The 16,899-nt window shown below is 39.1% G+C and overlaps 1 protein-coding gene across 1 annotated transcript; it reads right to left on the bottom strand.

Annotated features, from left to right (window-relative positions):
• Positions 1-6,657: 6,657 nt before the first annotated feature.
• On the bottom strand, positions 6,658-14,808 carry LOC138979482 (uncharacterized). Its single transcript, XM_070352196.1, has 8 exons — positions 14,594-14,808; positions 14,137-14,297; positions 13,185-13,565; positions 11,190-11,327; positions 9,838-9,936; positions 7,990-8,289; positions 7,142-7,195; positions 6,658-6,773 (listed from the first exon to the last, which is right to left on the bottom strand). The coding sequence occupies exons 1-8, from the start codon at positions 14,752-14,754 to the stop codon at positions 6,658-6,660; spliced, it is 1,410 nt and encodes a 469-aa protein (XP_070208297.1). The 5' UTR covers positions 14,755-14,808.
• Between the last annotated feature and the right edge of the window lie 2,091 nt (positions 14,809-16,899).

Genomic DNA, 16,899 nt, shown 5'->3' with positions numbered 1-16,899 from the left:
ACAATGATTATTGAGTTATTCAATCACACCAGTCTGTTTCACAATTGTGTTTCTCTATGTCTTAACGCGTAAAACACATAATTTGACAATGCGATCAGTCGTTATAATTTGTTGTCAGTCTTAAAACGCACAATGATGAGTTGGAAAACTAATCAAGGTCAAAACAAGCACCTATAGTGTTCTTTTTACGAATTTCATTGTATAATGCTGCGTCGCTCACAAGAAATAACGGTTTTAGGTGTGACGAAATAAAGAACAGGGCCTGAGTACGGTGATAAATACAAGACTTATTTTACAACCATTTGAAAAATACATACATCCCCCGTGGCTGCCCGCATAACGAAATCGTTTTTCTCGTGTTTTGAACTTGCCAGTGTTACAGCACAGAGCAGAGTCCGTCCCGCACTTTGCTTTGTGTACATCACGTGGCCACCCCAACACCCGCACAACGCAACATTTTCACGAGAAAAACACGTTTATTTGTTTACTTTGTCTGTATTACACATTTCTATTTACATTTACCACTGACACACCAAATTGTATACTTTAGTTTGCAAGTGAATCGTTATCATACAAAATAACGTTATCAAGTCAAGTCAAGTCAAGTCAATATTTATTTCAAAAAATCCCCAGGGATTTTATGAATAAAATAAATGAAAATTGCAATAAACACGACAAAAAAGATATATGTAATAATGAGACACAACACTTCTAATTAACCGAAAATAAATCAAGCTTAATTCATAACAAAATAATTGTAATCATACATTGTTTTTTTTTACAGGAATGTATATGTTTCTGTGTTTGTTCTTGTTTTAATAAAAAATAAAATAAAAAAACCGTGATCAAATAATCAGAACTCTTTCAAAATACTCTTAATAAAATATATTAAATGCAATAACTTTCGTTTCTTTGTTAATTCAAATAAATGTTTAAATTTGACTACATTTGAATTTCTACGAAAATACAATGGTAACAACCTTTTCCTCACATTTTCAAAAAAATGACACTGAAATATATAAGGCCTAAAAAAAAAATAGATGTGGTTACGGTAACCCGACCTACCCTATTTTTAGGGGCCGATCCTATAACTTTTTATTACATTTGTCAAAAAACAAACAAACAAAAAACGAGTGAAAAAAACGAGTGCAAAAAACGCAATGAAAGCGAAAGCGCCCGAGTCGCACACTTATTTCCCTGTCAAGTAGGTTTAATTTGTACACATTAGAAAAAAAAGTTTTAAAAAAAAAAGTGATTGCCTACCTACCTACCCTATTTTTTTTGGCTATGTTACCGTAACCACACCTATTTTTTTTTTGGCCTAATGAAATTCATCTCCGAGTTCTCCAGACTGGCATTTAACACATATATTCTTTCGTTATGTGGTATATTTAACATTCGGCCTTTCTGTGTTGGCAATTTATGATTTCTTCTTGTCGTTCGCTGTTAGATCGTCAGTCCGGACTGCAGGGCGAAACGTGCTGTCCTCTCCAAGTCCTCTCTGGGGCCGTATAGCTTCTTTTGTAGCGCTGTCTCCTCTGGCCAGGTGGTGTCCCTCAGAGCACTGTGGTATGGACAAGCCTGCAGGATGTGCTCTGCTGTCTGATTCTTGCCACACGGACATAGGGGGGAGGGAACTAGCTTCAGCTTTGTGGCCATATGATGGTTTAGTCTGTTATGTCCAGTGCGGAGTCTGAGTAGGATGACTTTTTCTTCACGTTGGAGCAGGTGGTAGTCATCTTTCTCCGCTCTGGTTTTCCTCTTGTTTTTGATGATTGTCTTTTTTTCCTTGTACTGCAGCTGGGACGTGAACTGTTCCTTTGAGGCACCTTCCTTGGCAAGTTTGTCTTTATGATTTAAAGGCACAGTGCAGCTCACAGCCTTCGTTTTGCGTTTTTGTTGCAGCTGAGTGCATTTACAGTTCAAAAATTCTCCTATGGTAGTAAAACAAACCCAAAACTACCCAACGACGACATCTGTGAAGCTCGACAGTTCCTTGTTTACGCGAGTGCATACATTAACCTAGTTATTACGTGGTGTTTGGTCGGAGTTCGATTCAACTGAGTGATTCCGGCCTCCATTTTGTTGTGCACAAACTCATGATGATGTCTGACATAGTTTGCAAGTGACGTGTCTTTTTGTGCATGATGTGGTGATCTACCTGATCTAAATTTAGATCCAAAAATAGGTCAAGACCAGCCGGGTCCGAGTACGAAATTAATTCGTAAAAAAATCGCAGTTCTCGACTCTTTGGGTGCAAGTCAATGAAACTTGGTAGTTCTTCTAACGGATAGCTGCCTGAGGTATGAATAAAAGCCCCAGGGGCTCCGTGCACCTGGATTTGACAACTTCAGTACCTTTAATGTTCTAAAACGTAAAAAAGAGAGTGCTAGGTTATTGGGTAAAATGTTCAAATAATTTTCAAATATAAATGTATCTTTAAACAATCTATAATTCAAACAAGTTTCTTTTTCATTTAATTCTGAAAACCACGATTGTATATTATATTGATCTTTTGGGCATTGCAACGTTTTCAATTTAAACAATTTTTCGGAACATCGTAAATTAAACTGGTCATGCCAAAAACCACTAAGACCAAGAGCATTTAAAGTTGTTTCAACATGTTTTAAATAGGGTGCTTCATATATGTTATTTACATAGAGGCGATGCAAAAAAACGGTACAATACATTTGAAAACTTATTACTATTATTACAATCCACCAATTTAAACCAAAAACTAAATATTCTATTTTTTACGAGGACATCTAGTGGAAATTTGCCTAATTCGCCTAATACCATACACGTTGGGGTCGACTTTCTCAATTTCAAAATAATCTTATAAAAACGTAGCTGCAATTTTGTTGCTAAATTTACCAAATTTGGTCCCCATACTTCACAACCATATAACATAATCGGTGCAACTATTCTATCAAACAATTCAATTTGAATATCTATGGACAACGACAATTTTCTACACTTCTTTAACAAGCTAAACATTGCTCGAGAGCCTTATCATATAACAACTTTTGTGATTTATTAAACTTATTATTATAATAAAAAAAATAGACCCAAATATTGAAAACCAAACACGACCTCAACTAATTCATCTTTGTATTTAAATAATGGCAATTTTCGTATTTTACTTCTTGAGGTAGCCTATTTTCGTTTTTTTGGCGTTCACCCGCAAACTCCACAGATCGCAGTATTCGGACAACACATTAAGCGAGTCTTGTAATGCTTCTGGGGATTCTGCTAAAATGGTTGTATCATCTGCATATAATAAAATAAACATTTTAAACATCAGCTCAGCATCACCCGGCTGTAAGTCCAACATAGCAACCTCTCTTTCAATAGTAGGGAGGTGTTCAGTTTTATCAAACATATAAGCTTGTAAATCATTTAAATACACAGCAAACAATGCAGGTGACAAATTTTCCCCTTGATGTACACCAGTAAAACATTGAAAGAAATCTGACTTTTGGTTACCTACCAAAACACATGACTTGGCCTTATTATACAAATTTTGAATAATATTTAGCATTCGCCCATTTATTCCAGCGTCAAACATCTTCTTCCATAAAAAAGCTCTTTTCACATAATCAAATGCTTTTTCATAATCAATAAAAAGACAATATAACCTTTTTCTCTTTGATAGAAAGTAATCAATAATACTATGTAAAGTAAAAATGTGGTCGAGGGTTGAATGACCTGCTCGAAAATCGGCTTGTTCTTCACCAATGTCAGAATACTCATCAAAATAATTAGTTAGCCTATTATTCAGAACACTGGTAAATAACTTTCCAAAGCAGCTCATCAGGGTTATACCTCTGTAATTTGCTGGGTCTTCGGCATCTCCCTTTTGCTTATGCATGGGGCGTAAAAGTCCAACAGACCATTCGTCGGGCATGTGTCAAGAACAAAGAATTACATTAAACAGCTTTGTATATACTTTAATCATTTCTCAGCAGAAGCTTTCAAAAACTCATTTATAATTTGATCATTTCCACAGGCTTTATTATTCTTTAGCTTTTTAACTGCTTTTAAAACTTCATCACCCCCCGCGGGTTAGGGGGAGTCCCATATTGGTTGGGACTAGAAAGAATTTACCCGATGCTACCCAGCATGTCGTAAGAGGCGACTAACGGTTCTGTTTCTTCTCTTCTTTTGTCTTATTTCTGCCTTACCAGTCCTTTCACCTATATTTCCTTCCAAGAAAACTCTCCCTACTATTCCCTGCAGTTTTCCAATTCTTTTCTTGTTGTCTTATTTCTACCTGACTGGATCCATCTCCTTTATTTCACTTACCAAAAGTCTTCTTTTCCACATCCTTATTTCTCTGCACCCCGCATGTCGTATGAGGCGACTAACGGATTCTGTTTCTCCTTTTACCCTTGTTAAGTGGTTCTTGTATAGAATATAGTCAATGTTTGTAAAGATTTTAGTCAAGCAGTATGTAAGAAATGTTTAGTCCTTTGTACTGGAAACTTGCATTCTCCCAGTAAGGTCATATATTGTACTACGTTGCAAGCCCCTGGAGCAATTTTTTGATTAGTGCTTTTGTGAACAAGAAACACTTAACAAGTGGCTCTATCCCATCTCCCCCCCCCCCTTTCCCCTATCCCATCTCCCCCCTTTCCCTCGTCGCGATATAACCTTCGTGGTTGAAAACGACGTTAAGTACCAAATAAAGAAAGAAAAGAAAACTTCATCTTCTGTTATCATACAATTTAAATCAGCGTTATCATTATGTACCATTTCATTTAAATTAGATTCATTTTTATCAACCTCATCTTCACCTGCTGAAAACATACCTTTAAAGTGTTTCAAAAAAACGTCAGAAGAGACTTTTGGTAATTCTTCATTTTTCTCTCTTAGTGTTCCATTAATACTCTTCCAATACGATTTTGGATCATGGCTTTTTAGGTTTTTGACTCACATGCGAAGCAAAAGTGAGTCTATGTACTCACCCGAGTCGTCCGTCCGTCCGTCCGTCCGGACGTCCGTCCGGACGTCCGTCCGGAAAACTTTAACGTTGGATATTTCTTGGACACTATTCAGTCTATCAGTACCAAATTTGGCAAGATGGTGTATGATGACAAGGCCCCAAAAAACATACATAGCATCTTGACCTTGCTTCAAGGTCAAGGTCGCAGGGGCCATAAATGTTGTCTAAAAAACAGCTATTTTTTACATTGTCCCCATTTTCTCTGAAGTTTTTGAGATTCAATACTTCACCTATATATGATATATAGGGCAAAGTAAGCCCCATCTTTTGATACCAGTTTGGTTTACCTTGCTTCAAGGTCAAGGTCACAGGAGCTCTTCAAAGTTGGATTGTATACATATTTTGAAGTGACCTTGACCCTGAACTATGGAAGATAACTGTTTCAAACTTAAAAATTATGTGGGGCACATGTTATGCTTTCATCATGAGACACATTTGGTCATATATGATCAAGGTCAAGGTCACTTTGACCCTTATGAAATGTGACCAAAATAAGGTAGTGAACCACTAAAAGTGACCATATCTCATGGTAGAAAGAGCCAATAAGCACCATTGTACTTCCTATGTCCTGAATTAACAGCTTTGTGTTGCATGACCTTGGATGACCTTGACCTTGGGTCAAGGTCACATGTATTTTGGTAGGAAAAATGTGTAAAGCAGTTCTTAGTGTATGATGTCATTGCTATGTCAAGGTCAAGGTCAAGCATGTGAGTCGTATGGGCTTTGCCCTTCTTGTTAATTTTTTTAACAAGGTCTGCTTGATATTATCACGAGACGAACAGAGATATCAGAGATCGCCTGCTTCTCAACTGTTTCGCGCAAATCGTGTAATATCTATTTTTGCGGAAACCTCCCGAAGAAATGCAATCTCAGCGGCTTCCACCTGCAACATAGTCGTGCTTATTTGGAATGTGACGTCCTGTTCTTCGTCAGTCACACCTATCTCGAAAACTAAGCGTCGCACAGAACCAGCGCCCTTCCATTAGTAAGCTGGACATTTAAACAGAAAGTGTTTTTCAATTTCTTTTGTTGATTTACAAAATGTACAATTTTTGGATTCAGCGCACTCGGGATTATAGCGCAGTTTATTTACCTTCAATGGTGAAATGCCAAGTCTGAACTTTTTGCGTATATACTGATTTTCAATGAAACCCAGATACTTTCCTTTTTCAAGTTCTCCTTTAAACATCCTGTATGCATCAAATCTCACACTTGTCTCAAGTTTCCAGTGCCAGTTTTGCTCAAAACAGTCTTGAAGACGTTGCTGCAATGTTCTAATAAACACACATTCCCTACCTACAGACCCGTTCAACCACACATCTCCAAAGCCATTCATTTAACTTCTGAGACCCAATTTTGCTTTCCCCTTTCAACTGCGTTTTTTAACATGGTGTATGATATCTTTACATATCTCGAGTCCGGCATACACCTCAGTCTCAACCAGTAATTTACACTACGGGGGGGGGGGGAGGGGGGAGGGGGAGGGGGAGGGGGGGAGGGGGGAGGGGGGGGAGGGGAGAGAGAAAGTGGGCGGGGAGGCAGAGAAAAGACGAACACAACCCATCACAACATCCAATTGTTTTTGTTCAGCACAGCCGGGCTTAAGCACTCGCTCGGCACCTGGTGAAGATTACTGCTTTGACCGTTGTCCATCACCTCGCCATAATATAATGGCCCGACAGATAGGAAGACAGTATCTCTACGAGAAGCAGCGTTTGTTCAGGAGTAAGGGCCAGGAGGTTGGGGATTGAGTAGAGCGCTGGGAGAGCTGGGAAAGATCATAATACTTGATTTGAAAAGAGACTTAGCCCATATTTCATTTCCTATTGAACGTGTCATTACCAAAAGAAAGAGAACAAAACCACACCCCAACATCGTAAGGGTTGACAAATGTTGTGAATGTGTACAGAATGCATGTCCCCAAAATTTTGCCATTATTTGGAACAAGCTTCCAAAACAGCGTGCAAATTTTTAGAGCGCACGGAATATAATATCTGATGATGCAGATTACAACCAGAAGCAGCATCATTAAGCTGAGAACAGAGCATTCTTCTCTTTGGACAAATGTCACGAATGCAAGAATAAACAGCCACAATATACAACTATATCGGAGTAATTTGTTATATTCCTCTTCACTCTTCGCGATGTCTTCCTTTTCCTTGTGCAGCTCTCTGGACAAGCCAACAACACCTGGAAGAAAATGTGAAACATGAGGACACAGTAAAAGTAAACAGACGTGGGATAACTACAGTTGCTGAGGGAAAAAAAAGAAGTTTCTTTCCAATAACCAGGCAAAAACATTAGTGTTGGTAGGTCGTATTTTAATTGTGTGTTTAAAAAACACAATGTGATTGAAGTTTTGTTTTTAATGTACACAGGCGCATATAGCTTTTTCTTGGCCGAGCTGTGTCCCCTGGATGTAGGAGAAGAGTACTTTATTTATGTAAAGTCTGCAAAATCGTGATTTGTGTTTTGTAAACAATTGTATTACATTTTGGTTGAAGTGTCAAAAAAATTCCAGGATCGGGAGGAAAAAACGGTCGTTTGGGGAATTAGAAACATTAGATTTATTCTTGGCTTCATAGTGCGCCAAGCTGTGGTTTAAACCTAATTTTTATTGGTGACTTTGACTAACAATATAGCCTTTAGCAATGGCTTTAGAATGTACGAAAAATCATAAATGTACACAAAAATGGCATGGAAGGTATATCTCTGACCATTTTAATGTACAACGCCGGCCTTTTGGTTTTGCCAAGTAGCTATAAGGGAGTATGCAAAATAAAATTCAAGCCGCACTCTCCAAGTTTATCAACACTGACCTCACTAAGTCATTACAATTTCACATCGTTTCTTTACAAAACAAACATATGATGATCAATAGATATGCGAAGAACTGACCTCAATGGATTCTGATCACAATTTATTGTCAGGTCTTCGGGACCAGAAGGCAAACTAGAAGCACAATAACAAAGTCTTTCGTTTACCTGATGTGAGTGTTGTTGATACGGGGACGTCGATTTGCAGGTGACAGCGTGACTTGATGTCTTTCAGACGATGGGTGTGAAACAGGTCCGCGATGAAATTGGTGACATTCACATAGGCGCAGTGCCTAATTGGGTGAAGCTCCCACAGTACGCCGCTTCTCGCCCGTTTGAGCTGACAGCTAGGGTAGATACGCCTGAAGAGGGGCAAACTGTTGGTCCATTCGGTGAACAGCTCTTCCGCTGTGTTTTCCTCGCAATTTATTAACACTGGGATGGCTTCCGAGTTAGGATCCACTTCTCCTGAAAGTGCAAATAACACAGTTGAATAGATACATTCCGTAAATAACCCTATATAGCTATTCTGATGAACACGTGGGGGAATTCGGGGGCTGTGATTGGATGGTCTCTTCCGATTATCAAAGCATAATGCTGCGGAAGTCGGCCATTTTTCTCAATATCCAAAAGCATATTGAGAAAAATGGCCGACGCATGGTTCCGGTTTACCCATCTGTACCACGGCGATGTTTCTATCGACAACAGCATACACTGACAACTTAAAAAGCTGTTTCAACAACTGTGTTGTGAAGTCAATGCACTTGGAGTCAGTTTTTCTTCCAAAGTCAGAAAGCGTGTAGCGGTGTGCATGTCTGCGTGAATATGATGCGCGTAAGAAGTTTGTCTGCTATCAAAACCTGAGATCAACGCATCGACGCAAAAACTGTCATTTTCTAAGTTTGGAACAACAAATCAAGGTCATAACAGCTATATAATCGCTATTGTGTTTTCAGCGTAGCAATAGGGTCCGATATTTAGACTCGAACAAGTATAATGCCGACGAGTCGCTGTTAATATTATTAATGGGGTTCGGAAGAGTTGTATTCTTTGAAAGGGAGGCAAGCTTGGCTATAAGCTGGTGGGATTTACCAACGGACACACGCCGTTGGTGTTAGAGTTAGTAACCTCTGATATGCATTAAAAAAAAAAGTGACTTATGCAGTGTCCGCATGATATGATGCCTTTGTCTTTTGGAAACATGCAGATCAGAGCACACTGTGACACCAACATCGTGTCTCCACGAGCAATTGTCACTGAGCTATGTATTACCCAGTTTGCCTCACCTTCAAAGATTAAAACATTTCCACAGCTCATAAAAAACCGACCGAGTTAATTACGAACATCATCTATAATGTATTAGTCTGTTAAGCTACATTTAAACCTATAAAATTAATACAATCATATAGATCCCCTGTTTTGTGCACATTTTGTGAGAAAGAAGTCACACTTTACAAAGACAATCAGCCTTAAAATTTCAAAGACTCCATACTTTTCTTCATCTTCGTGTCTCTTTCTGCATAACACTCGACGTTTACGATTCCCCGATATGAGACCTATGGTTAAAATTTTCAGTTATATTTACAAACCTTAGTAAACATTTATCGTCTAAATCTCAAAGCGTATCTCTGCTACAAACATTACAGTGTTCTAGATGATCGAACGTGTAGCAAAGACCTGTAGGCGTAGCGTACGTGTAGATTTTGTGTCACCGGTGACTCACTTTTCTTCTCCAATGTTCCAAATCATACGTTGTTTTGCTCCCACCAAGACTGCAGATCTTGGCAAACGCGTGACGTAAAAATTAGATTTGGTGACGTTACCCGTACACGTTTCCGTACACGTGCTGAAAAGTGCCACATCTAGATCTTGCTAATATGTCAAACGCTACTCAGTTTCTACTGGTACATTTTTATTGAGGTGAATAGGCAAGTCACCAGCAGTGAACTATGCAGTTTCTTATATTTTCAAACAGCCCTGTAAAATAAAAGGAAAAAAATCTGCAGATTTGTGTACCAATCTGGTTTTCCTCTTCTTGGTCTAGTCTGTCTCCTTCGTTGTGGATGGCTTGGTTCCGGGATGAAATACTGATGACGTTGAAAGACAAAAACTCTCCTGAAAAAATACATCAAAATTGTTGACTCAAACATTGTCTCAGTTCATCATAAATGATGCATACAAAATACGACATACCTACTGTGGTGATTTGTTTTGGCATAGAGAAAAGGGACACTTATTACTTTCAGTCAGTTTGAGATAAACCCTTCATCTATCAGTGTCATCAGTTGAGACTCAGTTTGATTTTTATATTTAAGAGAGTCATATACAATACAATACAATACAATACAATACAATACAATACCATGCAATACAATACAATACAATTCAATACAGTTCAATCATGAATGCAATGCAATACAATGCAATACAATACAATGCCATGTAATGCAATACAATACAATACAATACAATGCAATGCAATACAATACAATAAAATACAGTACAAGACAAAACAATACAGTACTAATTCAAACTTTCCCTTTCAGAAATGAGAAATGAATATTGGGACAATGTCTTGTTATTTGCTCAGCAAAACTGAAAAATATGGCCTGAAAGAACGATATTTTTGATCGCAGGTAATAGGGAACACTTAGAGCAACCTCCTCACCAAATTCAATTCACGGACAAAATCTGTCACTAAAAAAGGTATCAAGTCCTGGTCAATTACGAATCTGGAAAACCTGGAAAGCATGTCTGTATTTTGGCTGGTATTAGAACTAGACTTAGATTCTGTGACTAGAAAGGAAAGTCATCATGGCTTATATAAACACTGAAAAAGAGAAACCGGAAATCATCCTTCAAAAGAACATACATAAACACTGAAAAAGAGAAACCGGAAATCATCCTTCAAAAGAACATACCATATTTCTTTATTGCAAAAGGGAGACTAAGAAATGTACATCAAAAGAGATAACTTCTTATTATTTGCCCGTGGTTATGCAAAAAGATGTTTCTAGAAGATATCACAAAAGTCGTTACTTATTTGGTCCTTTGCAGTTTCCAGTGTTGTAATATTGACGTCCTGGTCTAAAGATACAAAACCTTACGCATATACTGTACTGTATAGGCACATACAACTTCACACAGAAAGAGAGTCAGAAGTCAGGGAGGGAGAAAGAGAGAGAGAGAGAGAGAGAGAGAGAGAGAGAGAGAGAGAGAGAGAGAGAGAGAGAGAGAGAGAGAGAGAGAGAGAGAGAGAGAGAGAGAGAGAGAGAGAGAGAGGGAGAGAGAGAGAGAGAGAGAGAGAGAGAGAGAGAGAGAGAGAGAGAGAGAGAGAGAGAGAGAGAGAGAGAGAGAGAGAGATGTACTTTTCTCGGGACTATGCTCATCATGCTCCAAGGATTCTCCGTCTTCATTGTCATTGTCCAATGCCTGTGGCTGGTGGTCAGATATGTACACATTATTCTGGTTGCCCACCTGAACAGACAGGTACTGCGCCTGTACAACTGCCAATGAGAAAAGAGAGAGAAAAAAGAAATTCAACGTCAACCTTCTGAACCCAAAGGAGACATTTCTTCCACGACATTTCTTTGTAAAAAGAAAGAGTATGGGGATAGATTCAAAATTCAGAATATAAGATAAAAGTTGTTTATAGTCACAGATGCTATTTCAGAAGGGAAGTAATTTTTTTAAGAACTTACACACTGTTTGTACAAATTTGTTTTAATGTCCGGGCTAGTTTTGAACATGTAGATTTCAAAACATGAAAACGTTTCTTATTGTCGCAACCAAACACGTTATCAGCACAGATTTGGCCAAGCTTTAGTTTAACATGGGAAAAATGTCATCTTCCGCTTAGACATTGACCAACACTCTACAGCCTTGCGACTTCCTTATAGACCAATAACTGTTTGCTTAATTAAATTCATAAATCAACATAGTTGTCATTGTATTGTATGGGGAGATTTATATAGCGCTTGACGTGACGTTTTTCTCTAAGCGCTTTACATATTAATTTCTGCCGTATGAGATGGAATTTTTTTTACACAATATATCACGCATTCACATCGGCCAGCAAACCTCAAGCCTATTAGGGCGAGCATTCACCTTTCACGGCCTTTATTCCAAGTCACACGGGTATTTGGTGTACATTTTTAGCTATGCCTATACAATTTTGCCAGGAAAGACCCTTTTGTCAATCGTGGGATCTTTAACGTGCACACCCCAATGTAGTGTACACGAAGGGACCTCGGTTTTTCGTCTCATCCGAAAGACTAGCACTTGAACCCACCACCCAGGTTGGGAAAGGGGGGAGAAAATAGCGGCCTGACCCAGGGTCGAACACGCAACCTCTCGATTCCGAGCGCAAGTGCGTTACCACTCGGCCACCCAGTCCCTATTCACAAAATTCATTCAGCAAAACAAACTGTGCATAGAAAGCAGCTAGACTGTAAGTGTTTAAAATTGTTTATAACAGTATCTAAGTTGAAGGAGGTTCTTATCCAATGTAAATCATGTGGATGTTAACGTAATGGTGTAAGCAAGAGGGAGGATGTCGTAAAGTTGAAGAGTACCGTTAATATGAATTAATTGGCTTTTGAAAGAAAACGAGGACACAATGCAGCTTCGTTTCATCTTTGACTGCCCTGTGACGGGCGCAGCGGCGTGGTGGTAAGACGTCGGCCTCCTAATCGGGAGGTCGTGAGTTCGAATCCCGGTCGCTGCCGCCTGGTGGGTTAAGAGTGGAGATTTTTCCGAACTTCCAGGTCAACTTATGTGCAGACCTGCTAGTGACTTAACCAAGACCAAGTGCGCACGGAAAAGATCCTGTAATCCATGTCAGAGTTCGGTGAGTTATGGAAACACGAAAATACCCAGCATGCCTACTCAACGAAAGCGGAGTGAAGCTGACTATACTAGAGTATAGTGTGTGGAACCCAAATGGGCAAACGAGCTCACACGTAACCAGAAAATTCTGGAACGCTGAAGAATGAAGAAGAAGACTGCCCTGTATACTGTCCCCTGATGTGCGTGTGTGTCTCCCAACTGTCCTCCTCAAGCCACAACTGTGTGTCATATAAAACCCCAAGCGGTTGTCACAATTAAGTGCACGGTCTGACTACGAACCTTGAACCTGTCACTTGTGCCAGAAGCAAGCCATGGTGATAGGTTCTTTCGTGCACTGTACGCCACGGTGGCTGAAGTTTTAGCTTTGGGAGGACAGTTGGGACACACACGTGCACATCAGTCAAGGGACAGTATCCAGGGGCGGTGAAAGATGAATCGGAGCTGCATTGTGGCCCCTCTTTCTTTTAAAAGCCAATAAGTAAGTTATAAAGGTACGCGTTAGCTTCAAAGCAAACCTGAGACAGTGTTCAGCTTGGCTCTGCACAGGAACTCCACTGTAACGTCCTGCCGTTTGGTAAGCTCCTTGAAGGAGTCGTAGGAGCAGAGATGCTTGACAAATTCCTTGATGCGTGCTTCAGCCGCCAAAGAGTTAAAACTATCCGTCTGTGCGGGGAACGAGAACCTAAACTTGATAGATCCTTGACGAACGTGCAGGAACTTGAGGTTATAGAGCCTAAATAGTGATTTGAGGTCTCCCTTTGCTGATTTAAAATCACGCAGGACTGCCGCTTCATCAGCTGCATCCGAAAAGCGAAGGGTGGCTTCTCCGGTGTGGAAAGCCAGGGTTGAATGTCTCTGTTTTAATGCCGCGTCTTTAAATGACGCTTTTGACACATCTGGAGAAAAAAAACCATGACCATGACAAATAAATCAAATATTCTAAATTGGAAACAAGTAATTAACCATGATGTGTAATCAACCAATAGGAATCACTGTGTATTATCATGAACACACTGAGTACCAAAACAGCGCGAATGTTATAAACCGAAAGCTATGAACGCAACGATACCAAGATTGTGGTGAAGAATCGAATGGAATATTTAAAGTTGTTTTTTTCAGTCATTCAGATTGTTCGTTTTATATCATACAAGGGTCCCCCCAAAATTGCAACCCAGCATAATGCTATTACTTTCTACATCTGTTGACCTGACCGAATTACTTTATTTTGGGTGAACATTACCTTAATCTTATGTATGACCGCTCCACAAAGTGGCAAGTAAATAGGTCAAATGGTCTGATTGTTATGCTCTGAGTCATCACATACAGGCGACCCGTGTCCGTCCCGGTCTGAATTCGAACTCGTGACTCCAGTACAAGTCCAGTGCTCTGCCAAATCAGCTACCAGCCCCCCGTTTATCTACTGATTCCTCACAGTATTATACAAACAATGTGTGACGATCAACAAACCTGTCGAACTTCCATGTACAGCGACGATTTGTATTTCCTCTGCCTCCGATGCTCCATGCAAGTATTTGGTGATGGACACAGAACTGAACAGATCCTGAATGAACTGCATCAGGCTGAACTTTCTCTTGGCCAGCCTTGGTCGCACAATCACCGTAATATACCTTCAAAACAAACCACATGTGGTCAGGGTTTTCTAACTGTCTGTCTGCCTTTCTGTCTGTCGTGTCAATCTCTCTCTCTCTCTCTCTCTCGCTCTCTTTGTTATGAATTTAAATGTCTCCAGTTTTGGCGTTATGTCTCTTGTATACATTGTTGTGGTTTTAAACGTGTCATCACAGCTAAGAAAGATTGCAAACTAAGGAATATACAGGATAAAGGTATCAGTCACGTGCTAGAAAGATTTCAATGTTAATTTTTTCGTTAATGTTCTGGACATGTCCGTGTGCCCTATACTCACGTGCAGCATTCATCGTGCTCCAAAGTCAAAGGTCCGTACAACTTTTCTAGTAACGGCAGTGAGTTTTCTATTTCTTCAAAGACATGTTCGCATATTTTTGAAGACGGTATGAAGATGCAAACCAGTATGTCATATCTCGTGGGACCTGAAATGAAATGCATTCGATGGTAAAAAACAAATGAGTCAACAAACTAATGTAGAAATGTAGAAATGAAACCGATGTTTAGACTTTTAGAAAGCAATACATTTATATATCCATTTTACCTGCATGTATTACGAAATGGATCCAACCTTTGTTCGTTAAATCAACTTTTTTTTAAAATAATTGAGTTGTTGTTGTTTTCCGTTACTCGTGTCCATTACTCTGTCTGTCTGCATGTTTGAATGCGTGTAAGGACATGGCTAAATTAGGGTAACAAGTTTGTTTACTTGCTTGCTTGCTTGCTTGATTGTGTGTGTGTGTGTGTGTGTGTGTGTGTGTGTGTGTGTGTGTGTGTGTGTGTGTGTGTGTGTGTGTGTATGTGTGTGTGTGTGTGTGTGTGTGTGTGTGTGTGTGTGTGTTTCAAGGTTATCCTAATCGCCACTTCTTTACGTGCTTATGTTCATAACCTGTCTGAAAGTCCTTCGTGTAACCTCACCTTTAAAAATCATGTTCCACAAACATCTTAACCCTTGGTACAAAAGGTAGGTCACTGAAACAAAGAATTTTAGAGACTACAAAAAGTTAGTCCAATAAACGTGATATTGTTTCAATGAGAAATTAGCTGGTTAATGCAAATTGAACCTATGGTATCATAACTGAAACGTTTTAAGGCCTTTGGCATGAAGGAACCAGTTCAAAAAGTCATTAACTCCATCTGCATTCATCGTACGCGTTATTATTTCGATTCTTCTCGCAGCCTGTAGAGGCTGAGCAGCAGGGGGAAAAAGTGCAGTACACAAAAAACATGAGAGTGTGTGTGTGTGTGTGTGTGTGTGTGTGTGTGTGTGTGTGTGTGTGTGTGTGTGTGTGTGTGTGTTTGTGTGTGTGTGTGTGTGTGTGTGTGTGTGTGTGTGTGTGTGTGTGTGTGTGAGTGCGATTTACAGTTTACAACATCTGATTCTGTGATATTTTATATGTGATTGCTCTGCTTTGCAACCCTAACTAATGTGATGTGAGATGTTAGACAAAGTGCAATATTTCATTGTGATAGAAATCAAGATTTGTGACTTCATGTAAACTGTATTTGTAATGTTATTACATAATAATATGCCAATAATATTTGTAATGTTATTACATAATAATATGCCAATAATATTTTTGATGTTATTACATAATAATATGCCAATAATATTTGTAATGTTATTACATAATAATATGCCAATACCCCAGTTTAGAGTTAGTTGTAATATAATAGGTGTGCTTGTTATTATATATGAACCTATGTGTTTTATGTGTTTTTGTTTTTATCAGTAAATGACCTAATAATTCTTCTGAAATGTTCCAAGTTATAATCGTCTACATACGCAAAGTGAGTAGCTGCAGATAGGTTACGGCGAACAGGGCTTCTATGTGCTGATCAGTCCTTCGAAGCAATTCATGTTATGGTGATGTTTACAAGTGTTTTTCTACGTGTTTTTAACCGGAAGTTCACTGTCCCCCAACAAACCTTTACCTCGGATCTGTTCGTTTTTATAGAGACAATTGCGCGTTCGACTCCGTTCTTCATCCCTTGTTCACGTTTTCTTTGGAAGCGGCAAAGAAGGAAAGCGGGAGACATTTCTTCATGATATGTTTGGGTGTGACTCATCAGTTTCAGCTTATTGGGTGCACTAACTTACCGATGGCTAGAAAGGCTGGCACGCAGAGCCCGTATGAATGATGAAGATCTTGTAATGCGTTGAACCAGTTAGCATGCGTGATTGGACTGGCGCAGTCTTTGCCAAGACAAAGTCGAGGTTCTATGCCAGCATTGCCTTGAAAGAGATTACAATCAGTTAACATTTTGGACAAAAGGTACCATACTTCTCAAGTACATCATCATATTATCACCACGCAACTAAGTCATGTTTATTTTACTTCTTTTGGACCCGTATCATCTCTATAAATAAGTAGATAGATAGAAAGAGATAGATAGATAGATAGGTACATAGATAGATAGATACATTGATACATAGATAGATACATAGATAGATACAAAAATACATAGCTAGATACATAGATAGATAGATAGATAAAGAAATGTGATGAAGCTACAGCTGAATTGTGTATTTGAATTCGATCACCGAATTTCCATTTCAAGCCCTGCGTATTATGATTATCGAAT

This window comes from Littorina saxatilis, linkage group LG11, assembly GCF_037325665.1.
Source record: "Littorina saxatilis isolate snail1 linkage group LG11, US_GU_Lsax_2.0, whole genome shotgun sequence".
Classification (NCBI taxonomy): Eukaryota; Metazoa; Mollusca; class Gastropoda; order Littorinimorpha; family Littorinidae; genus Littorina; species Littorina saxatilis.
Note: the sequence above shows the minus strand (reverse complement) of the source record. Positions and strands in the feature narration are given on the sequence as shown.

Bases quoted from the DNA above. Each gene is read 5' to 3' on its own strand.
- LOC138979482 (XM_070352196.1), bottom strand. From the start codon at position 14,754: ATGCATTTCATTTCAGGTCCCACGAGATATGACATACTGGTTTGCATC. The intron at 13,566-14,136 runs GTTTGTTGATCG...TTTTTTCTCCAG, and splicing joins TGTACATGGAAGTTCGACAG to ATGTGTCAAAAGCGTCATTT. The intron at 8,290-9,837 runs GTACACAAATCT...TTGCACTTTCAG, and splicing joins AGAAGAGGAAAACCAGATTG to GAGAAGTGGATCCTAACTCG.